Consider the following 26,973-nt stretch of genomic DNA (forward strand, 5'->3'; position numbering starts at 1 on the left):
GGTATGATGGAGAAATCCAGCAGGTCATTACCAAAAATACTTCTTACTTATTTCTTATAACCATGAACTGGATCTACCTGGACAGATAATGGACTGACATTATATGTTTGCACTAGTCCTTCCTTTCTCCTTGTTTAACCCTACATCCACAACTTCTGAAATATTTAGATTTCAATTTGTTCATATAATCTGGGATTAACTCGAAGGGGGTGGATTGGTGTAATGACTTTTCTTGTTTCTGTCTTTTTCAGAAGGCATCTAATACCTACATTACAGATAAGATTCATCATTTTTTCAAGATTTGGGACTCAAGAAATAACTCTTTGGATGACAGAGTATTGATGCAGCTGTTTACATGACTGTACTTTATATTATGATTAGATGTTGGGCAGATTTGATTATTATAAATATTTGTTTCTGAACAACATGAGGAATATTTGTTTATACATTTTTCACATTACATAAGGATGAGCAAACTTATAATTATCTGTAGACCCATTATGTAAGGGGAGGAGAATTTATCATCTTTATTTGATTTTCTTTCCAGCATCCAGCAAGGGTGGATTTTTATTTTTATTTTATTTTTCTATGTTGAGTGTTAGACTTGGCTCATTTCCCCGCCTTTTTTGTACCCATTTTTTGTTGTTGTTACTGTTGTTGTTGGATGTATGTTTTTTTCTGTTTTCTTTGCTTTGCATTTTATTCCTTTTGATAAAGCATAATATATAATACATTATACATACATACAGTACACACACACACACACACACACACACACACACATGAAGGTCTTGGCGTGTTCGGGTCTTTTTCCATGTAAGATTGAGAGCATCTTGGCAATGTTTCGACGAGGTCCCACTCGCCATCTTCAGGCTGGTGCTTTCGGCTTCGTGCTTGTGCGAGCAAAGAGTGATCGGAGATGCCATCTCCCTATATATACTGGTGGGGAGGCTGGCTGTGTTGTCATTTCTTGATTGGTTGATGGAGTTGATGTTTGGTGGGCTGGCAGATGGGCTGGCTTTTTTGTAAGAACATGTGTGGCTGAGGTATTGGCTGTGTGTCTATCAGCCTCCTGTGTTGTAACGACCTGGGTCATGGGCTATGTGATGACCTTCTGAGTTCTATTGTTTTGACATCCTGGCTCTTGTGCTGTAATCTCCTGGGTCATAATGACCTGGGTCATGGGCTGTGTGATGACCTTCTGAGTTCTATTGTTGTGACATCCTGGGTCTTGTGCTGTAATCTCCTGGGTCATTGGCTGTGTTGTAACATCCTGAGGTTTTGTGGTGTAACCTCCTGAGTTGTGTGATGTGATATCCTGAGTGGGTGGCTGTGATGTGATGTTCCAGGTTTTGGTTTGGCTCCGAGTTTGAGCCCTGGATATGTGCTCATGGCATTTGTCCGCTTGCTTGGTTTGGGGGTCAGGGTGTGTGGCAGCTGGTGATGCAGCCATGGTCTGGTTTCTGGATGGTGGTTGTCTTTCGTCTATGGGATGGGTTTGGGTTTGAGTCTGGTGAGGGAGAATGGTGGTGGTGTCATATGTTGTTGTACATGAATAGACGGGACAATGCCTCCCACCTACCAGACATCTGGAAACTAGCCCTTACCAACAAACGAGTCCCAGCCATGAAAACCAACACCGGACCCAAAACAACACATGATACCATCACCATTCTCCCTGTGAAAGTCTGACTCACAGACGAACACAATACAGAAGCCTGATGATGACAGATGAGATTCTGCCAAAACGTTGCTACAACTTTAAAAGCACAACTATAATGACATGGGAAAATACCCGAACAAAGCTGAATACCATACATATAAATACCTGTGAAAACTTAAGAATATAGATAGATAGATAGATAGATAGATAGATAGATAGATAGATAGATAGATAGATAGGTATAGGTATAGGTATAGGTATAGGTATAGGTATAGGTATAGGTATAGGTATAGGTATAGGTATGTATGTGTATATATATATATATATATATATATATATATATATATATATATATATATATATATATATATATATATGTTTGTTTTCTGAGGTTCTCCGGTATTTGTATGTGGATCTTTGGTTATTCGGGTTTTCTCCCGCGTAAGATTGGAAGTATCTAGGCAACGTTTCGATGAAGTCTCATTCATCATCTTCAGGCTTGTGTCTTCAGCTCTGTGCTTCTCGGAGTAATGTGAGCTTGCAGCTGCTTCTTCCTTTTAACTGCTTCCTTTTAACTTCTCTCTGTCTACACACACACACACACATATAACAAGACTGTACTTTACTGGCTGTGAAACTCCTCAGAGCACACGCAAAAGACACTTTGCCTCTCTGCGGAATGAAAAAAAAAATAACTAGATTTTTCTGTTGTAGCCTTATGCAGCCCTTTGGAAAGAAGTCAAGCTTGGAATAAATGTGAGGACAAATACAGCATTTTCCTGCATCCCTTCGAAAGAACTGCGTCCTTCGCTGGCATTCAGCAGCTGCCCTCTGTGTCTACCATATCATTCTTAGAACAGAATAACAGAGATGAAAGGGACCTTGGAGGTCTTTTAGTCCAACCCCCTGGTCAAGCAGAAGATGCTATCCCATGCAAGAGAAATGGCTGTCCAGTCCCTTCTTAAAAGCCTTCAGTGTTGGAGCACCCACAACTTCTGGTGGCAAGGTGTTCCACTGGTTGATCGTTCTAACTGTTGGTAAATTTCTTGTTAATTCTCGGTTGCTTCTCTCCTTGATTAGTTTCCACCCATTGATTCTTATCCTGCCTTCTGGTGCTTTGGAGAATAAATTGATTCCCTCTCCTTTGTGGCAACCACTGAAATTTATTTATATATTTTTTCTTCATTTATTTTTGATTTGTCAATTGCTTACAAGATAATAGGTGTAAGTATAAACATGAGAAAGAATACAGGAAATAGGTACGAATAAATGGGGACAATAAGACAGGGGCGGTAGAGGCACCATTGTGCACGCCCCTTACTTAAATATTGGAGGTCTGCTGCCTTGTCACCCCTAGTCAGCGGTGGGATTCAAATTGTTTTACCACCCGTTCGGTGGGCATGGCTTGATGGGTGTGCTTGGTCATTGGAGGCTTTTTTTTTTTTACTACCAGTTCCGGTAGCATAACACATAACTACCCCAGTCCTTCTCTTCATTAGACGAGACGTAACCCAATCCCTGCAACCTATCTGTTGTAATGACGAGGCAGTCGAGTCGTTTGATCATGAACAACTGAATCATGATGATCTTTACTGGAGTCTAGTCTTGCATTTATGCACATTTTTAATTATCCTCCATCACTGGTTAACTTTGGTTACTGCTTAACTTTCGTCACTGTTTAGCACAGTAATTAATTATCTCTATTTAAAGTCTAACATATGTTTACTTCTTCTCTCTAATCCTCCTTTAGATTAGTGACTTTGTTTACCTGAGTTGTATTTGCTTGGAAACATTCATTATCTGAGGTTTGCCATTCGAGATTGGAACATTCCTGCAATTACAACTCTACACTTTCTTCATACATTTTATCCTCCCATCCCCTAATCCTCTCTGTTGTGCTTCTCTGCACTCTCCCCAGAGTCTCAACATCTATCTATCTATCTATCTATCTATCTATCTATCTATCTATCTATCTATCTATCTATCTAATCTATCTGTATCTGTATCTGTATCTGTATATCTATATATCTATATATCTATATATCTATATATCTATATATCTATCTATCTATCTATCTATCTATCTATCTATCTATCTATCTATCTAATCTATCTGTATCTGTATCTGTATCTGTATCTGTATCTGTATCTGTATATCTATCTATCTATCTATCTATCTATCTATCTATCTATCTATCTATCTATCTATCTATCTATCTATCTATCTATCTATCTATCTATCTATCTATCTCTATCTCTATCTCTATCTCTATATATCTCTATCTCTATATATCTCTATATCTATCTCTATCTCTATATCTATATCTACCGTATTTATCGGCGTATAACACGCACAGGCGTATAACACGCATCTTCATTTTAAGAGGGAAATTTCAGGAAAAAAATTAAATTTCTAAATAAAAACTTTGAAGCAAAATAAGGGTAGCTCAGAACTTTTTTTTATTAATATTATTACCACTTATAAGGTAAATCAGTGGTCCCCAACCTTTTTGTACCAGGGACCGGTTTCAAGCAGAAAATTTTTGCAAGGACCGGGCGGGGGGGAAGAGAAGAGAAGGAGGCTTCGCTCTCTGCTGCTCCACCATCCAAGGAAGAAACTGCTTCAAAGAAGCGGGGCTTTCCTGTCGCCGCAGCTATTCGAGCGCCGTTTCACCCCCACTCCCACCCGCGCGCGCGCTCAATCCACAGTGTCCCATTCTGCCTGCCTGCCTGCCTGCCTTAGTTTCTGGTTGTTTGGGAGCAGCTTCGGCTGAGAATAATAACTATTCGCCTCTTTTACTCAGCCGAAGCTGTTCCGATTCAACCATTAACGAAGGCAGGCAGGCAGAACGGAGCACTGCGGGCGGGCGGGTGGGCGGACGGGGTGGGGTGGGGAGAAACGGGCGCTTCAGGGAAGCTGCGGCGACAGGAAAGTCGCCCCTGCTTCTTTGAAGCAGTTTCTTCCTGTGCTGGTGGAGGAGCGAGAGAGCGACTGAGAGAGCTGACCCAGAGAGAAGGACAGGCTTCAGTTGCTTCCTCCCTCCCCTTCTTTCATTTGTGTCCTTGATCCCCGATCCCAGCAGCATTCACCGAAGGCTTCTTAACATTATATCGGCGTATAACACGCATACATCATTTGCCCCCTATTTTCAGGGGGAAAAAGTGCGTGTTATACGCCGATAAATACGGTATATCTCTATCTCTATCTCTATCTCTATCTCTATCTCTATCTCTATCTCTATCTCTATCTCTATCTCTATCTATCTATCTATCTATCTATCTATCTATCTATCTATCTATCTATCTCTATATCTCTCTATCTCTATCTATCTATCATCTATCTATCTATCTATCTATCTATCTATCTATCTATCTATCTATCTATCTATCTATCCATCCATCTATCTATATTTTGGTGGCCAAAATTGGATGCAGTATTCCAAGTCTCAGTGGATGAAAGGAGAAAAAAGCCTTCAGCCACCACCATTCGGTTTCTTCTATTGGTAACTTGGGGGCCCTTAGGAACAGGCCCCCTCCATTTGTGTGGCTTATTGTAAGGACGGTGAGTTTTTCCCAGCACTTTCGTTGGTAATCTAGAAATGACACCTGTCCATGTGAACAGGAGATCAGGGAACCCTTGCAACCACTCAGCCATATTTCTACACACTCCATGCCCTTTGAAGCACAGGAGATAAACATCAGCGTAAAATTAGCTTCATTAGAGATCTATTGCCCCATATAATTCCCCTCAGTTGGATTAAGGCTGCAATTTACATTAAATCATGCTTTGGTCCTTGGTCTCTCCCCTGCTTGGAAACCCGATGGCCATGGACAGTTGTTCGAACGTCTTACGTTCTTCTACTAGGGTTGATAACATCATAATTCCTGCTGCGTTAGGAATATTCCCAGATCCACCTCGAAGCAATTAAGCTTAATCCAATTAGGGAGACCCAAGACTGTATCTCCTAATCCAGCTTTAGGATTCTATTTGCAAGTTCCTCCACCGAGTTCATTCTCCGTTTTAACATCTGCCGGGGAAGCAAGATTTTCTCTGGGTGTCTGCAGGGTTAGGAGAAACGGGGACAACAGATGTGCCCGATTTTTAAAGATGGACAGATTAAGAGCTCCGAAGAAAAGGAAGCTGTCCAGATCCAGAGGCTACCGAGATGGATTATTTTTTCCAGCTAATTTGCTATTTAAAGATGAGCTTGGGAGGAGTTGGTGGCTAATGATGATAAAATGACATAGGCATGAAAGTTGGATGGGTGATCTTCAATGTTCTGACCCAGCTCCCCAAACATGACAAACCTCCTGTATTTAAATTAATGATTCCTTTATTAGGACTGCCAGCAGCCCCAGGAAAAAAGTTTCTTTCTCACCGCAGGCTAACAAGTCTGTCCGGTAGGGGAGATAAATACTTGTCTGCCATATCTATTCATCTCCACCCGCTGCCTTTTATTCCCAGAGCTAGGAGGGGCTTTGCTAGCAGTGGTGGCTCTTCCGTCCTAAGGACCGGCCCACAGATTTCCACTGCTCTCCTCTCCTCTGCCTTCTGTGCATCTGTGGGTCAGGCACTGGACCCAGCTGCTCCTCCTCTTCCTCACCAGACACCTCCAGACCTGGGGGCTGTTGACTCCCCATCTGAGGGCTGATGGATAGCCCAGGCTCTGCCTCTGCCTCTCTCTCTCTCTCTGCTAGCTCCATTCCCTCTTCCCCTTCGGAGTTCTCACACTGCCTTCATGTTGACCTTGACTCCCACAACTCCTCCTCCTCCTCTGATTTGGCTGCTTAAGGAGCCAGCGGCTGACAGGTCACAACATTGAGGCAATCACCAGGAGACGGTGAGTTCTAGTCCTGTCTTATGCATGAAAAAAATGATCGAATGGCTTTGGGCTGATCACCGGGAGACCGTGAGTTCTGATACTGTTTTAGGCATGAAAGCTGCCTGACCACTTCTCCTTGCATCTGCACTTCCTGCGGCCAAGGTGAAGCTGGTAGTTTCCTCTTGTAATTTATGGCAAGCGCCAGAGGTCATGGGGTCATGGAGAATTGGGATTGGATGGAACTCCGCATCCTGCTTTGGAAAATTGGAGTCAGTATATTGGAAGCTCTAGATTAGCTTTTGAGGAATATTGGTTCTGAGGACCCAGGTATAAAGACCTGGAAAGAAAGAAAGAAAGAAAGAAAGAAAGAAAGAAAGAAAGAAAGAAAGAAAGAAAGAAAGAAAGAAAGAAAGAAAGAAAGAAAGAAAAAGAAAGAAAGAAAGAAAGAAAGAAAGAAAGAGAAAGAAAGAAAGAAAGAAAAGAAAGATTAAAACATATGAAGGACAATTGTAGGATTTGGGTATGTCCAGGGAAAAGAAGGACTGGGGTGACATGTTAGCAGTGTTCCAATATCTCAGGGGCTGCCACAAAGAAGTGGGGGGTCAACCTATTTTCCAAAGCACCAGAAGGCAGAACAAGAAAAAATGGATGGAAACCAATCAAGGAGAGAAGCAACCTAGAGCAAAGGAGAAATTTTCCGACAGAATCAGTGGAACGACTTGCCTCCAGAAGTTATAAATGCTCCATCACTTGAGGTTTTGAAGAAGAGACCGGACAGCCATTTATCTGAAATGGTGCAGGGCCTCCAGCTTGAGCAAGCATTAGAAGACCTCCAAGGTTCCTTCCAGCTCTATTCTGAATTTGAATTGGCTTGGAGATTTCCAGCTTTCTTATAATTATTACTGACCTCAATCTGCTGGAGAGCTTCTTCCCGTTGACGGATCACTTCTAGGTCCTCTTCTGTGATCTCGGACAGCAGGGCATTTTCCTGGCTCTCTTCCAGCTGTGAGCCGTCTTCACCGCCGAAGATCTTCTCATCATCAGCCAGGTCGGAGAAAGGTGTCTTGGGGCTTTGCTGAGGAGAAGAACCAAAACTGTAGGATTAGAACGGTGGGATTCAAAAGCTAAAAGAGAGAGACACGTAGGAGGGACACCATGATCTGAGGGGACTACGACAGGTGAAACTCAAAAAAAAAATCAGAATATTGTGCAAAAGGTCATTTATTTCAGTAATGCAACTTAAAAGGTGAAACTAATATATGAGATAGACTCATTACATGCAGAGCAAGATAGTTCAAGCTGTGATGTGTCATAATTGTGATGATGATGGCTTAAAGCTCATGAAAACCCCAAATCCACAATCTCAGAAAATTAGAATATTGTGAAAAGGTTCAACATGCTAGGCTCAAAGTGTCCCACTCTAATCAGCTAATTAAGCCATAACACCTGCAAAGGGTTCCTGAGTCTTTAAATGGTCTCTCAGTCTGGTTCAGTAGGAATCACAATCATGGGAAAGACTGCTGATCTGACAGTTGTGCAGAAAACCATCACTGACACCCTCCATAAGGAGGGAAAGCCTCAAAAGTAATTGCAAAAGAAGTTGGATGTTCCCAAAGTGCTGTATCAAAGCACATTAATAGAAAGTTATGTGGAAGGGAAAAGTGCGGAAGGAAAAGGTGCACAAGCAGCAGGGATGACTGCAGCCTGGAGAGGATTGTCAGGAAAAGTCCATTCAAAAGTGTTGGGGACTTTCACAAGGAGTGGACCGAGGCTTGACTCAGTGCATCAAGAGCCACCACACACAGACGGATCCTGGACATGGGCTTCAAATGTCGTATTCCTCTTGTCAAGCCACTCCTGAACAACAAACGTCAGAAGCATCTTACCTGGGCTAAAGAAAAACAGACCTGGCCTGTTGCTCAGTGGTCCAAAGTCCTCTTTTCTGATGAGAGCAACTTTTGCATCTCATTTGAAAAACAAGGACCCAGAGTCTGGAGGAAGAATGGAGAGGCACACACTGCAAGATGCTTGAAGTCCAGTGTGAGGTTTCCACAGTCTGTGTTGATTTGGGGAGCCATGTCATCTGCTGGTGTTGGTCCACGGTGCTTCATTAAGTCCAGGGTCAACAAGTCCGTCTACCAGGAGATTTTGGAGCACTTCATGCTTCCTTCCGCAGAACAAGCTTTATGGGGATGCTGACTTCATTTTCCAGCAGGACTTGCCACCTGCCCACATTGCCAAAAGCACCAAAACCTGGTTCAATAACCATGGGATTACTGTGCTTGATTGGCCAGCTAACTCACCTGACCTGAACCCCATAGAGAATCTATGGGGCATTGCGAAGAGAAAGATGAGAGATGATGAGACCGAACAATGCAGAAGAGCTGAAGGCCACTATTGAAGCATCCTGGTCTTCCATAACACCTCAGCATTGCCACAGGCTGATAGCTTCCATGCCACGCCGCATTGACGCAGTAATTGCTGCAAAAGGGGCCCAAACCAAGTATTGAGTACATATGCATGCTTATACTTTTCAGGGGTTCGATATTGTTCTGTGTACAATCCTTGTTTTATTGATGTAATATGTAATATTCTAATATTCTGATTTTCTGAGACTGTGGATTTGGGGTTTTCATGAGCTGTAAGCCACCATCATCACAATTATGACAAATCACGGCTTGAACTATCTTGCTCTGCATGTAATGAGTCTATCTCATATATTAGTTTCACCTTTTACGTTGCATTACTGAAATACATAAACTTTTGCGCGATATTCTAATTTTTCGAGTTTCACCTGTAGACAGCTGGAGGAACATAACCCAAACCAAACATTACATGAGTGGGTTAATTATTTCCTTAATGTATCTTTTAAAAACATTTATATACAAGTAGTCCTGGACTTACAACTATTCTCACCTCGGCTTCTTCAAAAAGCACTAAGCAGACTTTTTGTCCCGGCAAAACTCCTTTTATTAAACAAAGGTGAATTTCTTGTATTCACCTTCAGCCAAAGGCCTAGTAAACAATCTTTCAAGGGTGTAATTAGGAGCACAGACCTTATCTAGCTTGGAGACCTGCCAAGTAAATATTTCCAAACGCAGTGCTGACAAGGAAGGACTCAGCGCAGAGTCTCTGAGATGCACAGTCAGATCTTCACACTTCTGCAACGAACGAACTGTTTCCTGCAAAAGCCCCCCTCCCCTTTTGCTCCTCTTTTAATCCATATGGGAGGGGCCATTCACCATCTACCTGTGGCCTTACTCCCATGCCGACCCTTATATTGTAAATTTTTCTTTTCTTTTGGCAGCTCTGAGCATGCGCAGGCTGGGAAGCTGCTCCCTCGCCTCACTGCTGTCCAACTGCCCCGGCCCCATCTTCTGCCTCTGATGCAGAGCCCTCATCCAAGCCTTCCTCAGCCTCCAGGACTGGCCCATGTTCCTCCCCAACCTCCTCACTATCCGACTCTGCTGCCAGCTCTGCTAGCCACCAGCAGGCCACAACAACAACCACATTTGAACCCAAAATTTCTGTTATTTACGATTCTGTAATTCCCTCAGTTTTGCTGAAACTGGAATATTAAATATGATGTATGCCCCAGGTTATTAAATGTGATGATCCATACATCTGTCAGATAGAGAGAAAGGGGCTTTGTAGGAAATAAACCTGATAAATACTTGAAATACAACCAAGTGTTCCAGGCAGTGTAGAAATTCAAAGGGTGGAAAATTGAATTACTCCTTTGTGAAATTAAAACTCGCATGCTAATTCAGCTCTGTCAATTGCATATATTGTTTATCCCTCAAATATAAAAAAGGTTTAGATCCAGTATTGGACACAGTTAGAAAAGTAGCAAGGCAATCAATTGGACATAAGACATTAGTAAGTTAAGAATTGTAAATTACATAACTTATGAGGTAAAGTTTGCTTATATATATAGGTAAAGTTTGCATAAATGTTGCCCTGTTTAGATAGCTCTTACCACCAATCTAGATTTAGGCTATTAGGATAGTACAAGGCTCCAAATTCTCTGTTATCATCAGAGGATGGGTTGCTAGTGGTTCGCACTGGTTCAGGTGAACTGGTTGCTAATTTTATGGCCAGTTCTGTGAATCTGCAAATCCCACCCCTGCCCACCCCACCGCACCTCTCCCAGGAGTCCCCACGTGGGCTGTTTCGGATCTCAGGTAAGTATAGAGGCTCAGGGAGGGGTGAAAAATGGGCCTCCAAGATGGCGTCAGTGTCATGCCCCTGGTGGAAACTGACTCTGAGGAAGAGGAGGAACAGCCAACAGGGAGTCGGAGTGTGGTGTCAGAGGTGGAGGAGGAGGCTGGGGAAAGGCAGAGGCCGGCTGAGCAATCAGAGGAGGATCCAGGTCCATCCCCTATCCATCCTAGGGTACGCAGGAAGGAAAGGATCAAGGAAAAGCGAGGTCTACTCAAGAGGAGATTACTCGTGGCTTGCAGGTGGGAGCTATGTATATAAGTTTGCAACTGCACAGTTAGAATTTGCAGGAGTCAATTTAGTGTTCACCTTGAAAGAGGTTTATCTTTGGTGGCGTTCATGGACTCTCCTTGGTTATTTTCCTGGAGTTTATGATTAGTTATCTTGGCTTGCTTTGGAACTCTGGTCAATGCAGTTTGTTTTGGTTTTCTTTTTGCCTCATTATTTACTTTTGTGACTTTAAACTGTGCCTAATAAAACAGTGAAGTTAAGTTGAAGGCCTTACCGGACTTTAATGTATTTGTTGGGTTTTGGGTTATTTTGAGAGACTACGGGTCATCACAGTCAGCATTCAAAGTATTGCAGAGTAAGTTCAGCACCAGAAAAGTAAACACAGATGGCTGAGGCTTCATTTAACTTCTTTATAAACACATCTAGTAAATTTTACAATACCAGTTGTAGATTTTTCCAATATGGAGCAAACTCAAACAGAAACAGACATCAGTTTCACTTTAGTTCAGCACGCAAGCAAGACACACAGCAGAAGAGAGAAGCAATTTCATTTTCAATAGACAGACAGAGTTCAACACAGCTTCAGAGCTTAATACAGAGCCACGCCTAGGCTACTTCTAGTTTCAGTTTCCAAACATTCCTCATTGGGTGACTTAGTTGCTATGCCTATTCATTGGCTGACCTTGTTACCATGCTCTATTCCAGTTCATGAATATACTCTGACACTCAGCCAGGTTCACTTTAGGATTGACCTCTCCAGCATGTCCTTTAAAAGCTCCATTTCTATCCTTTTATTCAGCATCTTCTCCTTCCTGTTCATTTCACGGCTTCATCTGCTGGGCCAACAGACAGTCATGTACCAACATGAGTGAAATAGAATAATTTCTGGAGCAAAACCATAAACGCTCTCCCTCTTCCTTCTTGCCTGCCATTGCCACTTATCATTTTTTTCCCTTTTTTCAAGAGTACCTTTTATTTAACAAGCAGGCAGTTCGATCACAATAAAGAGACAAAGAAACCTGGTTGAGTCCCAGCCAAGCTGAGGTCATGTTTGAAAGGGGTCAACTTTTGTCCACACTGATTGATCAGGATGGTGGTTTCCCAAGATCTTTTAATAAGTGTAAGCATCGGCTGAATTTTTAAATTATTATTCTTATTATTGCATTTCAGGTTCTTTTAAAAGCTGTTCCTGCTTTTCTTCTCAAGCGCCTGAATTATATTCTCATCATTCTTTAAAACTTGGTTGTGTTCTGCCCTCAAGCACACTGTCCCTTTTCTGTCAATGGTTAGATAGTAAAATACAATAATAGAATATCCAGAATTTTAGAAAATAATGAATATATAAAGATGTATTTCTTTTTTTCTTTTTTTTTGTTATCACATTAATAAAATATTTTTTGGATGGATTTGGGAGGATTACATGAATTGTTATTAAAAAAAACCTAAGTAAATTAGAGTTATTTCGCAAAGTATGAATGAATAAAATTATAGTCAAATGATTGTTTAATAGTGATACTAGGGTATTCAATTTTTGATTGGTAATATGAGTTATTATGCAATGTAACTGTAATTGAGACTATGAAATGGTTGCACAAAAAATTTGTAAACCAACCGACACACTGCTTGTACACTTATGAAAGAAAGTTGGATGTTTTTATGTTTGTTTGTTTTTGTTTGTCTTTAAAAACCAATAAAACTTGTTTTTTTTTTTTAAAAAAAAGCACACTGTCCCAGCTGTCACTGCTAGGGGGCAGGTGTGTGTGTGAAATTATACAGCCCCATCTCTTCTACCTGCACCGTGGCGCAAAAGTGACACAGTTGAAAACCGATACCCTGATCCTTGTTTCCAACTTAGGAAATCCAGACTTGTAAGCGTTCCCACATAACTTTCTCTCCGGATGAAATTCTGTTCTGATAGTTCTTCACTCCTGCAGTTTCCTTTTCGCAAAGGCTATCATTTTAATCCATAAACTAATGACTCAATAGTTCTGGACACCACAACACACACAAAAAAGATGTTGAGACTCCAGAAAGAATGCAGAGAGGAGCAACAAAGATGATTAGGGATTGGAGGCTAAAACATACAAAAAACGGTTGCTGGAATTGGGTATGTCTAGTTTAATGAAAAGGAAGATTAGGGGGTGACATGGTAGCAGTCTTCCAAGATCTCAGGGAGAATAGGATAGGATAGGATAGGATAGGATAGGATAGGATAGAATAGAATAGAATAGAATAGAATAGAATAGAATAGAATAGAATAGAATAGAATAGAATAGAATAGAATAGAATAGAAATACAGGAATAGAATAGAATAGAATAGAATAGAATAGAATAGAATAGAATAGAATAGAATAGAATAGAATAGAATAGAATAGAATAGAATAGAATAGAATAGAAATACAGGAATAGAATAGAATAGAATAGAATAGAATAGAATAGAATAGAATAGAGGACTTCCGGTTTGCAAGGCTTCGGCAGCGGCAGGGATTTGCGATCCAGCGCGATCCCTGCCGAGCTCACTGCAAGGTTCCCCGATCCGTTTGGATCTGGGGGATATAGCTGCCCTGCAGGGGCAGCTGAAGACAGGGGATCTGGAAAGGGGTAGGGGGTGTCGCAGACCCTCCCCAGCCAGCAAAACCCCTTTCGAGGCAGAGGAGCGGCGGTCAGCAATGGCCGCCATGAAGAAACCTGCAAACGGATAAGAATGTGCAGGAGGAAGAAAATCGGGAAATCGTGAGAGTTGTTTCTGGACCGGGATAAAGTTGCCAAGGGATAAGAAAGTTTCCTGGGGCTTGAAAATTGCTACGGAGAAGTTGCTACATTGTTTCCAGAGAGAGTTACAAGCGGCGCACAGAATTCTAAAAGGGAAAGATTTTTTTTTCCCCCTTCACTCTCCTTCCTAACATGACAGCGGATGGAACAACAAAAGAAATCTGAAAATCTAGGTAATTAAATACTGAAGAGATAAGGATTTCTGAATGTTTTTTTAAAAAGATTTTATTTTTTTATTTTTTTGCTGTGAGTGGGAAGGAGAGGGAAAAATTGGATTAGAATTTGAAAATAAGGAGAAGACTGCCTGGATTTTTAAAGAGCTATAAATACTAATAAGGCTTCTGAGAGATATATATTAAATGGAACTTTGTGATCAAACTCCAATCCCAGAAAGAGAAAATGAAGGAGAAAGTGCTTAAAAGAATTAACCTACTTGGATTGCTTGGTGATTTTACCACTTTTGAGAATTATCTCTGATTAAAAGCACTTGGGTGTTTGCTTGGGAAAACTTTTCTCTTTATAACGTCATTACTTGTGGACAGATTGAAACTTTTATATCAAAAATATGAAAAAGAAAAGCAAGAAGGGAAGGACGTTTTGATACTCTTTTCAGTATTTAGAAATGGCGGTCTACACTTATGTAAAATTGAATGGACAACAGGACGACTGGGATAAAGAAGAAGCCATTTTGATGAACAAGTGACTTTGGCTGGGGAAGGAAAGAAGAAAGAGAAAAAGGAAAAAGAGACTTTAAGACCTATAAAAGCAATCAAAAAGAGAAAAACAAGATGAAAAAGAGATATTATGTTAGAAGACAACAGAAAGGAGGAAAGCAGAGAAAAAGGGAGGTGGAGAGGCAAAGGGGTAAAGAGGACAGAGAGAAGAATAAGCAAGGGAGAAAGGGGACGAGAAGCCTCAATAGTAGAGAGCAAGATGTAAAGAAACAAAAGTTTTTAGAGATAATGGGTAAACTTTATTGATAAAGGGATTCTAAAGGTACATAAGATTGTTTTTAAATTTGTATTTAGAAATAATTTTAGAAAGTTGGAAATAATGTGTAATTTAAAGTGTGATAAAATGTTTAATATAACTTAGTGAAATTTGTCTTAAGAAAAGGGGAACATTTCATGAAATAAGGATTTGAGATATGATGGGGGGGAATAATTGTGGAAAATATAAGTATTCCCAAAAGGCATGTTATTTAATTGAAATGGATAAAATGGTTAAGATATAAAGGAGTTGGAGAGAAAGATACAAATGAATGTCAATATTAATTAGATTGTGTTATTTCAGTGGAATTTTTTTTTTAAAGGAGAGATTTGAAGTAGAAGAAGCAGGAATACCTTAATGAAATAATGATTTAAAATATGTGATGTGGGGGAATAATTATGGAAAGTAGGTGCTCCCACAAAAGTATGTTAATTAATTGAAAAGTAATGTGCTAAGTGTTTATGGTATAAAAGAATATGAATATTAATGAATAGATTAGTATTGGTATTGATAATATTGTATAAATTTAGAATGTACCAAATAGAATCCCAATGTAAGTTAGGTATTTTATATTAAGTATTATAAATGTAGGGGAAAGAGGTAAAGGCGTCATAGTCCAATTAGTGTACAGGAGAAGCTTTTTTTTAAAGAAGACAGATAAAACGATAGCTGGAAATAAACAGACAAAGAATAATAAATATTATGATTTGAATTGAGATGAGATAAATAAAATAAAATTAAGAGAATCTAAGAGAGAGAAGAAGCTATATAAAAAATTGAAAATGGTAATAAGATATGGAATGGCATATAAAATGAATATGAATTTGAGTTGGTGTCTGAACAAAGAGTTTTGACCGGGATTAAGCAACTTTCAGAAAAGATGTTTTTTTATGTTTATATGTTTTGTGTTCTTATGTGTTTATGTTTGAATGAGCTAATAAAACCTTGGAGAAAGGTTAGAAAAGGACAATGGAGAGAAAGATAGAACAAAATAAAGCAAGTTAGAAAGGGGAAATATGTGATTGTAAGGAAATGTGTTAATGTTGTAAAACTTTCAAATAATTTTTAGTAATTTTTAGAAAAAAGGTTTTATGTTTATCTTGTATGTTTTGTATGCTTTTAAAAATTAATAAATTTTGTTTAAAAAAAAAGAATAGAATAGAATAGAATAGAAATGAAATACAGGAATAGAATAGAATAGAATAGAATAGAAGAGAAGAGAAGAGAAGAGAAGAGAAGAGAAGAGAAGAGAAGAGAAGAGAAGAGAAGAGAAATGAAATACAGGAATAGAATAGAATAGAATAGAATAGAATAGAATAGAATAGAATAGAATAGAATAGAATAGAATAGAATAGAATAGAATAGAATAGAATCTAGAGGGGACCTTGGAGGTCTTCTACTCCAGCCCCCTTGCTCAAGCAGGAGAACCTATACCACTTCAGACAAGTGGCTGTCCAGTCTCTTCTTAAAAACCTCCAGCAATGAAGAACCCACAATTTCTGGAGGCGAGCTCCTCCACTGATTCACTGTCCTCACCATTAGGAAATATCTCCTTGATTCCAGGTTGCTTCTCTCCTTGATTAGTTTCCATCTGTTACTTCTCATTTTGCCCTCTGGTGCTTCGGAGAATAGCTTGACCCCCTCTTCTTTGTGGCAGCCCCTGAGATATTGGAAGACTGCTATCATATCGCCCCCAATTCTTCTTTTCTTTAGATTAGCCAAACCGAAATCCCGCAGCCATTCTTCATATGTTTTAGTCTCCAGGCCTTTGATCATATTAGTTGCTCTTCTCTGAACGTTTTACAAAGTCTCAACATCTTTTTTTTGTAGTATGGTGACCAAAATCGGTTGCAGTATTCCAGGTGTGGCCTTACTAGGGTTTTACAAAGTGGTACTAATACTTCACAAGATTCTATGCCTCTGTTTCTACAACCAGGGATTGTATTCACTTTTTTGGCTGCTGCTGCTGCACACTGCTGGCTCATATTCAAGTGATTGTCCACCAGGACTCCAAGGTCATTTCACGGTTACTTTTTTGAGCCAGGTCTCGCCTAATCTGTACTTAGACTTTGGGGTTCTTTTTTCCTGCCTAAACATAAACCAAACATGTTCAAAGAATAGCAAGAAAGTCCAGTTGCCTCTTGAAAAAGCACCTTAGGGACAACTCTTTCCACCTCTGCTTGTCTCTTCTGAACCTTGAACCTGCCCCTAATTAACATTTCCAGATGAATAACGAAACCAAACTCTGTAAATATAACTCCGTCATCCTCGTTTAGTTTATTTTTTCCCCCCATCTTTCCAGCCAATTCATTATGGCCGGCAATAGCTAGAGATTCTTGACTTTGAAAGATGTGTCTTAGAACAGCTTAGAAGACCTGTTGCCTGTCATCACAATGTCCTCTTGGGAAACACTGAACGAAGAGCCAATTTGTTGGGGTTGGGAGATCCGAAGTTCATTTGAAAGCACAACTGGCTAATATTTTGTAACCCTGGGGGAGATTAAACTGACCTTATTCCTCCCCACAATGCCTGAAATGCAACTTTGGCAGAAATTGTGTGTCCTGACGATGCTCTGTGGGACATCAATGTCTTCCACCGATGATTCTCAAAATTAAATATATATACATAACTGTCTGGTTTGGTTCTGCAACCCAACAGGACAGAGACAGACTTCAGAGAGTAATTAGGACTGCAGAAAAAACAACTGCTACCAAACTGCCTTCCATGGAGGACATGTATACTGCATGAGTCAAAAAGATGGCTGTGAAAATATTTACAGACCCCTCACATCCCATACATAAACTGTTTCAACTCCTTCCCTCAAAACCACGCTATAGAGCACTGCACACCAGAACAACTAGACACAAGAACAGTTTTTTTTTCCTGAAAGCCATCACTCTGCTAAACAAATAATTCCCTCAACACTGTTCAACCGCACTACTATTGCTATTAATCTTCTCATCACTCCTTAACACCCATCCCCTCCCACTTGTGACTGTATGACTGTAACTTTGTCACTTGTATCCTTATGATCTATATTGACTGTTTCCTAGTATGATTTGATTGCTTATTATACCCTATGACCATTATTAAGTGTTGTACCTGATGATTCTTGACTCTTGACGAATGTACCTTTTCTTTTATGTACACTGAGAGCATTTGCACCAAGACAAATTCCTTGTGTGTCCAATTACACTTGGCTAATAAAGAATTCTATTCTATTTTATTCTATTCTAAAAGCTGGCCCGCATTTAGCTCTTAAGTGTCCCTCTCCTCTGCTCTTGGATGTATTGATAGATACCATGTCATCGCGCCCTGTAAATAAATTATCCATTCTTCACATCTACTGTCACCTTGAAGGTATTTATACAGTGCAATCACCTCCCTGGCAAATCCCCTTCTCATGGCTACATCAATTTAGTTCTTCATATTTTTGTTTTTTTGTTTTTGTCAATCTGCGTCACCCGATTCAGGCTTGGAAGTTATTTTTGCTCCATCATTGATTGAACACATTTCCCTTTTGGTCTTTCTTAAACTGCAATGTGATATTTTAAGAGCAATGGGGGGGATATGCAAAGAGGCGCTGTCTCACATCTAGACACAGCTCTAGATATGGGATCCTTGGAGGACTCTGAGCTTGGTGGCTTCCTTGGAGAGGTATTGTTACCAATAAAGGTAGCTCAGGGTTGAAATGAGGGATCCTTGGTGCTCTCTTGGTTGTTTTCTTGCAGGTAATTAATTCAGAACAGAGCTGGAAGGGACCTTGGAGTTCTTCTAGTCCAACCCCCTGTTTAGGCAGGAAATTCTGGCCTATACCATTTCAGACAAATGGCTGTCCAATCTCTTCTTAAAAACTTTGAGTGTTGGAGCATTCACAACTTCTGAAGTCAAGGCTGTTCCCCTGGTTAATTGTCCTCCCTGTTAGGAAGTTTCTCCTTCGTTCAAGGTTGCTTCTCTCCTTGATTAATTTCCATCTATTGTTTCATTACCCAACTAAGTAACATTTACCAGTGGTAAAAGGACAGTGGGGTTTCTGGAGAGGAAGGAGGAGGAAGAGGAGGAGAAGGATTGTGGGGTCCTTGGTGCCCTCTGAGCTTGGTTGTTTTCTTGCAGACATTTCATGTCCCAACTAGGTAACATCATCAGGGCTAGAAGGGACTGGGGTTTTCAGGGAGGAGGTGGTGGTGGTGGTGGTGGTGGTGGTGGTGGTGGTGGTGGTGGAGGAGGAGGAGGAGGAGGAGGAGGAGGAGGAGGAGGAGGAGGAGGAGGAGGAAGACCGTGGGGTCCTTGGTCTTCCCTGAGCTTGGTTGTTTCCTTGCAGACATTTCATGGGCCAACTAGGTAACATCATCAGTTTTAGAAGGCAGTGAGTTTTCCTCCCTGTGTATATGCAAGTGTCTTGCCAGTGGGTTAGCATTAAATAACAGCCTAATCCACCAAGAATACTCCTACCAATGCTGACAGGACGAGTCATAACATTGGGTGCAGCTCCTTTAACAACCACCTTGCCTCTGGCCCCAACTGTGGTCATAAATCAAGGACTGCCTGCATCTCAAATAAAACCAAGAGTAAGAAGTAAGGAGGGAAGAGGCCTTTGCTGATTTCTGCAGGTTGACTTTGAAATCACATTGCTTGACCGATCCCTCCCGTTTATCTGTCTCTTCCGAGGTGACCACCCGGACATCAGAGCTCCGAGTAAATTCCTCTAATGTGCTGTTGGGTCACTAATGGAGCCACTCATCCCTCCTAGAATGCAGGGTGAAAAGCTCTCCTCTGCCTTTCATTCCCCAGCGCGTCCAGGTCTGACAGCTTGCATGGATTATCTGTGCCCCTGAATGAAGAGATTTCAACATTTCATCTGAAACAAAAGAAAACAAAAACGCTTGGGAGGCCAGAGAAATTGCGGTCATGCACTGCCAGCCAGATCCTTCAAAGAGATGATCATAGGGAATGTCAACCACCGAACCTCGACAGAGCTGGAAATACGGTGATGGGGATATATTATGGGGTGGTGAGGGCAACTGGGGGCTCCCCAAATGGAAAATGTGCCCCCAGAGGACTTTTTAATATGATCCTTTCAACAGCTTTGTTTATTTAACAGAATAGCAGAGTTGGAAGGGACCTTGGAGGTCTTCTAGTCCAACCCACTGCTGAAGCAGGAAACCGTGTGCCGTTTCAGATAAACGGTTATCCAATCTCTTCTTAAAAATTTCCAATGTTGGAACCTTTACAACTTCTGGATGCAGGTTGTTCAACTGATTAATTGTTCTCACTTTTAGGAAGTTTCTCCCGAATTCCAGGTTGCTTCTCTCCTTGATTACTTGTCTCCCAACATCTGTGCCATGAAATCAATCATTCAATCAATTAGAATAGAGCTGGAAGGGACCTTGGAGGTCTTCCAACCCAACCCCTTGCTCAAGCAGGAAACCTTATACTCTTTCAGACAAGTGTCCAATGTTTCTTCTTAAAACCTCCAGTGATGGAGCATCCAGAACTTCTGGTGGCAAGCTGTTCCACTGCTTAATTGTCCTCACTGTTAGGAAGTTTCTCCTTAATTCCAGGTTGCTTCTTTCCTTGATTAGTTTCCATCTGTTGTGTCTTGCCTTGCCTTCAGGTGCTTTGGAGAATAGTTTGACTCTCTCTTCTTTGTGGCAGCCCCTCAGATACTGGAACACTGCCAACATGTCACCCCTGGTCATTCTTCTCATGAAACTTGACATACCCAATTCCAGCAACTATTTTTTTTTTTTTTTTAATATTTGAAGGAATAGGGGAAGTCTTCTTCAAAGGGAAGTTTGACGTATGGCATCGTGGAAATGGCTATGAAGTTTTCTTTTGGACAATATGAAAAATGTTTTCCAGTGGTCTTCTTGGAGGTACTAACCGGAGCTGACCCTCTATAATTTCTGTCCACAAAGGCCAGGTAGAAGCTGCCACCTGGCAAGACAAACCTAGAGGCAATGGCTCTCTATCCTAATGTGTCTGTAGGAATAACAGAAGAATAAGCTGGAAGGGAGCTTCAAGGTCTTCTAATCCACTGGTCTGCTCAAACAGGAGACCAAAAAATAATAATAATAAAAAAAAAAACCATCCCACAAAATAGGCTGTCCATTTCTCTTCTTAAAAGTCTCCAGTCATGGAGCATCCCACAACTTCTGGAGGGAAACTGTTTCACTTATTAATTGTTCCAACCATTAGAAAATTTCTCCTTAGTTCTAGGTTGCTTCTCTCCTTGATTAGTTTCCATCCATTGCTTCTTGTCTTGCCTTCTAGGTGCTTTGGAGAATAGGTTGATCAACTTTTTTTTTTTTTTTTTGTGGCAGCCCCTCATATATTGGAAGACCGCTCTCATGTCTCCCCTAGTCCTTCTCCTTGTTATACCTAAAGTTGACATACCCAATTCCAGCAATCATTCTTCATATACTTTTGTTCTATCCTAGGCTTCCCCAAAAATCACTAAGCCAACTCTAAGACCCGTGAAAACCTCTTTTATTAAATTAGTGTTGAATTTAGTGCATTCGCATTCAGCCAACAACTTGGCAGTCTTGGAAAAGCATACTAATAAACTCAGACCTTATCTATCCTGGAAAGCTGCCCAGTAAATATTTCCACACTGCAGTGTTGACAGGGAAGGGCTGGGTTACACAGACAAATCTTCACGAGGCTGGAATGAATGAACGAACGAATGAGTTGTTTCCTGCAAAAGCCCCCTCCCCTTTTGCTCCTCTTTTTTTTCCCCTGATGGGAGGGGCCCATTCACCTGTGGCCTTATTCCCATGTCGACTCTGAGTTCTTAATTGTGCCTTCCTTTTGGCAGTTCTGTGCATGCGCAGGCGGGGAACCGGTTCCAGAAGCTCCCTCACTTCACTGCTGTCCAAGCCTGAAGGCAGCTGATGACTGTCAGCCTGCCCTGGCCCCATCTCTGCCTCTGACGCAGAGCCCTTGTCTGAACCTTCCTCAGCCTCCAGGACTGGCCCATGTTCCTCCCCAACCTCCTCAATGTCCAAATCTGCTGCCAGCTCCATCAGCTGCAGATGGGCCACAACAGTTTTAGCCTCCAGTCTCCTAATCAACTTTGTTGTTCTTCTCTACATTCTTTCTAGGTTCTCAACATTTTTTTTTTATATTGTGGTGACCAAAACTGGATGCAGTATTCCAGGTATAGTCTTACTAAAGCTTTGTAAAGCGCTAATAGGACTTCTATAAGTTCTTGATTCTATCCCTCTGTTAATGCATCCTAGGGTTGCATTGGCTTTTTTGGCTGCTGCAGCACACTGTTGGCTCTTATTTAAATGATTGTCCACTAGGACTCCAAGTAGACAATCACTTAAATAGGAGATGGCCAGGCCAGGCCCAAAGGCGGGGTCAAGGTGGAATGGAATAAACTCGTAGTGCTTTTGAACTCTATTCTGGTTCCTGGTTTCATGCACCTGATAGTATTATGCAAACTTTATAATGACTGGCTTGATTGCTCTGACCACCTAGGCCAGTGGTGGCTAACCTTTTTGGGCTCCTGTGCCAAAAACTGTGTGAGAGCTTGCATGCTCACGCTCGCGTGCCAGCCCCCAGAAGGCAATGTGTGCCCCCTCCATGCCCCCTACGCATATGACATAATTCCCACCAACCCACCCATCCCCGCTGCCCCCTTACCTGCACTGTGCCTCACAGGTGATTTTTTTGGGCCTTTTTTTGGCCTCCCAGAGGCTTGAGGAAGGCTTCTGCAGGCTTCAAACTAGGCCCCTTTCATCATTTCCGGTATTTTCGGAAAAGCAGGAAGTGACGAAACAGGCCTAGTTTTCGGCCTGCAAAGCCTGCAGAAGCCTTCCTCAAGCCTCTGGGAGGCCGAAAAAGGCCTCAAACTGGCCAAAAATTAGCTGTGCATGCACAGTGAGGTAATAAGTTTGCCTGCAGCTCACATGCTGGCACAAATGGCTCTGCGTGCCAGCTGTGGCACGCCTGCCATAGGTTCACCATCACGTACTGCAGTAATAAATTAGTTTCTATAGTTTCGGTACATACCAGGCCTCAAGGCCTCTAGGCCTCACGTAGGCTGAAAGCGTACCAGGAACAGAGATCATCAATCAACAAACACGCCATCATGGGCGAATAACTGTAATGCAGGCGCTGATTTGTTACCTTCTACCTTTCACACTGACCATGCACTGTAATTGGATGTTACTATGTGTGCACTAATATTCCTTCTCATGTAACTTAATGATTGGATAGAATTCACTGCTTGTGACGTATCACTGTGTGTTTTTTAATAAAAGAGCTTCCCGAACTTGTGATCGGGGCAGCTCATCCAAGATAGAACCTGCGTTGGTGTCTTTCTTGATGCATTCGACCACCCAGTGGGCAGCCTTCCAAATGCGGAGCAAAGCCGCAACGTACCTAGGCCTACCAACAGCATCTAAAATGATTCTTCCCAACCTCCAGACAAACAAGACATCTCTGTAACTTGGTGCCTTCCCAGAGATCGGTACATTTATAAATACCTACTCCCCCTCCCATGTAAAGTTAATTGCCTGTAAAGGAAGGTCGATCATTTATTAAACTCATGGATCCTCCATCTTGTCTTTTGTACACAAACATCCATTCATTAATTGGTTAATTAATGTTATGTCTTCATCAATCAAACCTGTACAACATTTCACAAAAAGTGACTTTGAAGGGCATGCAACGAAGATTCCTCTTCTTCCTTCCAAAAGAAGAGGAGGAAGAGGAAAGGGGGAGAGGAGGAGGGGGTGGAGGAAGAGGAGGTCAGGAACAAACAACCCGGTCCACTTATTCCAACTCAGTTACTTTATTGTGTTCTACCTACAGTACAAGAATATTTCCAGACTGCTTGAGCTCCCTTGAGAACAAACAGACAAGGTTTCTTGAAATTTTGGGTGGGGGAGTCCAGCTTATGCCTTTTGAGGCATCACAAAGACTCAAGGCTAGTTCCCCACTTAATCCTTTCCTCCAGCCTGGCTGGATGTTTCTCAACAGAGGAGGAAAGCAGGAAAGAGGAAGGAAAAGGAGGAGGAGGAGGGACAAAGGAAGGAGCAGGAAAGAGGAAGGAAGAACCAGAAAGCTGAGAAAAAGAAGGAGGAAAAGGAAGCAGGAAAGAGGGAGGAGGGAAAAGGAGGAGAAGGAAGAAGCAAGAAAAAGGCAGCTTAGAAACTGTGTCACTATACAACTGCTGAGGTTCACTTCACAGTTGTGGCCAGAAAGTCATAAAATGGAGAAAAACTCATGTAAGAACTGTCTCACTTAGCAACAGAAATTTTGGGCTCAGCTGTGGTTGTAAATCAAGGACTACCTATATTTGCACTTTGTCAACAAGCCACACATCCCCAAGGAGGATTTATTTATTTTTTCCCCTCTTCTACTTTCTCCAAACCGATTGCTGACATTCCAAATCTGGATGCTTTTTCCTCCCTTTGGGCAAGCCCGAACAATATCCCCCTTTTTTGAAAGCGCAGAAACCAAGTCGGAAGTGAAAACCTCGCATGATTTATTGCAAGAACATGGGCTCCAGAGTTCTGTTTTGATTACCCATCCTTTACATGTTGAGAGCAAAGGTGATGCTTCATTCCACTTTCATTTAAAAAAAAGATTGAAAAGAAACAGGGTGTTGCAGTAAATAAATACAAAAAGCGGATACAGATACAGATCATCATAGTTGGAAGGGACCTTGTTAGGTCTTCTAGTCCAGGGGTCTGCAACCTTAAACACTCAAAGAACCATTTGGACCTGTTTTCCACGGAAAAGAAAACACCGGGAGTCAATAATTGAACAACCGATGTTACTGGGTGGGCATGGCTAACTCAACATCACTCACTCCCCCCCAGTCACCTCCTGCTCTGGAATTATGGAGTGAGTCTACATCCAACGCCATCATGCTTACCTTCTCAAGACAGGCGAGGAGAGACGGGGAGGGAAGGGGTGGAGCTAGCCAGTGGTGGGATCAGCCAACAGAGAGCCACAGCAGAGGGCCAAAAGAGCCACATGTGGCTCCAGAGCCGCAGGTTGCCAGCCCCTGGTCTAGTCCAACCCCTCACCTAAGCGGGAGACCCTACACCATTTCTGACAAATGGCAGTCCAATCTCTTCTTGAAAGTCTCAAGTGATGACGCTCCTACTACTTCCAAGGGCAATTTCTGTTCCACTGGTTGATTGTTCTCACTTCCTAATGATTTCCTAATGCCTTCCTAGAAAAGGAGTTGAAAAAAATAAATAAGAAAACCTTGAGCGGGGGTATAGCCCCTCCACTTGTGTGTTTATCTGATAATTATTTGGGAGGATAGGGCTTGCCCCCACCAAGAAAAGCTGCCATCTCCATGGTTTTCATCAGAGCTCAGCCCAAGGTTGACCTAGAACAGGGGTGTAAAACTCAATTTCATTGAGGGCCGCATCAGGGTGGGGCATGGCCAGCTCAACATCACTTGTGTCAGGGGCACCTTTGGTGGCCCAAGCGCTCTGCCGGCGAAAATGGACTCCCAAGCTCTGTTTTCGCTGGCAGAGGCACTATAGGCCAACCCTTCACTGTTTCCAAGGCAGCCCCAAGGGTACTCCTCAGGCTGACTCTGGCTCTTGGGCCTTGAGTTTGATACCCCGGACCCAGAGCAATTCACACGAAAGAGCAGCACATTGTTGTGACGTGCTGGCAGCTGACAGAGCTGGCAGCAGACTCGGACAGTAGTGAGGAGGTTGGGGAGGAACCAAGAACAGTCCTGGAGGCTGAGGAAGGCTCGGTCAAGGGCTCTGCATCAGAGGCAGAGATGGGGCCAGGGCAGCCTGGCAGTCATCAGCTGCCTTCGAGCTTGGACAGCAGTGAAGTGGGGGAGCTTCTGGAACAGGTTCCCAGGCTGCGCATGCGCAGAGCTGCCAAAAGGAAGGCGCAATTAAGAACTCAGGGTCGACATGAGAGTAAGGCCATAGATGGACAATGAATGGCCCCTCCCGGAAGGATTAAAAGAGGAACAAAAGGGGAGTGGGGCTTTTGCAGAAAACAATTCATTTGTTTGTTTGTTCCGTGAAGTTTTGTCTGTGTAACCTAGAGTCCAGCCCTTCCCTGTCAGCACTGCGTGTGGAAATATTTACCAGGCAGCTTTCCAAGATAGATAAGGTTGGAGCTAATAATTATACCTTTGCAAGACTGTTTGCCAGACCGTTGGCTGGATGTGAATGCAATAAATTCACATTCATTTAATAAAAGAGGTTTTGCCAGGACACAGAATTTGCTTAGTGCTTTTTGGGGAAGGCTAGGACAGAACACACTCATAACAACAGTGACAGGGCAAGTCACTAGTATATAAATAGAAAGCCAACCCTACTCCCTACAAACACTGATGATGATCCCCAGGCTTACAGAACAACAAGGACTTCATGATTCTCCTCCTCTTCTTTTCCTCTTGCTCCTGTTCCCCCTCTCCACAAACACCACTCCTCTTTAGTACTGATGGAGTTAGCTAGTTGGGTAATGAAATGTCTTCAGGAAAACAGCCAAGCTCAGAGAACACCAAGGACCTCACAGTCCTCTTCCTCCTCGACTCCACAAATCCCATTTCCTTCCAGCACAGAGGATGTTACCTCAATTGTGCTCATAAGTCGAGGACTACCTATAGACAGACTCTTGCCAGACTAAATCCTTAATTGATTTACCCTGTGAAATTCTTGGGAGTGGCTATCCAAACTCTCTTCCTTGGTTTCCTATCCAGCTTTGGGCCATGTTGTCTTTTGTCTCATCCAACTGCCCAAGGAGCTGCTGAGACAGTTCTACAGAGGAATTATGGAGTCTGTCATCTGCACCTCTATCACTGTCTGGTTTGGCTCTGCAACCCAACAAGAAAGACACAGACTTCAGAGGATAATTAGGACTGCAGAAAAAACAATTACTACCAACCTGCCTTCAGTCGAGGACCTGCATACTGCACGAGTCAAAAAGAGGGCTGTGAAAATATTTACAGAACCCTCACATCCCGGACATAAACTGTTTCAACTTCTACCCTCAAAACGACGCTATAGAGCACTGCACACCAGAACAACTAGGCACAAGGACAGTTTTCCCCATTTCACACATTTACCTGCTAGATTTTTAAAAATGTTATTAATAAAAAGCTGCCAGGGATACCTTACCTGCTATTTCTATTTTTTTTTTGTCTTTTGCACATTTTTTGTGCAGAAAAACATTCGCCATTCCGAAATCTTTTTGTATTGAAAAACAGTTGATGAACAAATGCATCATCAGTTTGCTTTTCTCCCTGCTTGTGTGCCTCCCACGAGGAAT

At 42.1% G+C, this 26,973-nt stretch overlaps 1 protein-coding gene and 1 long non-coding RNA gene across 5 annotated transcripts in view; both read right to left on the reverse strand.

The window, feature by feature from the left end:
- The window catches only part of LOC148131573 (uncharacterized), an 819,361-nt gene that overhangs the window by 537,530 nt on the left and 254,858 nt on the right, over positions 1-26,973 (reverse strand). The window lies entirely within an intron of this gene.
- The window catches only part of TSNARE1 (t-SNARE domain containing 1), a 286,328-nt gene that overhangs the window by 125,131 nt on the left and 134,224 nt on the right, over positions 1-26,973 (reverse strand). For all 4 annotated transcript variants that reach the window (XM_087962260.1, XM_087962261.1, XM_087962262.1 and 1 more), the window contains one exon: positions 7,394-7,561. In XM_087962260.1, coding sequence (XP_087818386.1) covers positions 7,394-7,561 — 168 coding nt within the window. The remainder of the gene's footprint in view (positions 1-7,393; positions 7,562-26,973) is intronic.

Source organism: Notechis scutatus, chromosome 3 (assembly GCF_049901735.1).
Source record: "Notechis scutatus isolate UNSWTSFEM ecotype Mainland chromosome 3, rNotScu1.2, whole genome shotgun sequence".
Classification (NCBI taxonomy): domain Eukaryota; kingdom Metazoa; phylum Chordata; class Lepidosauria; order Squamata; family Elapidae; genus Notechis; species Notechis scutatus.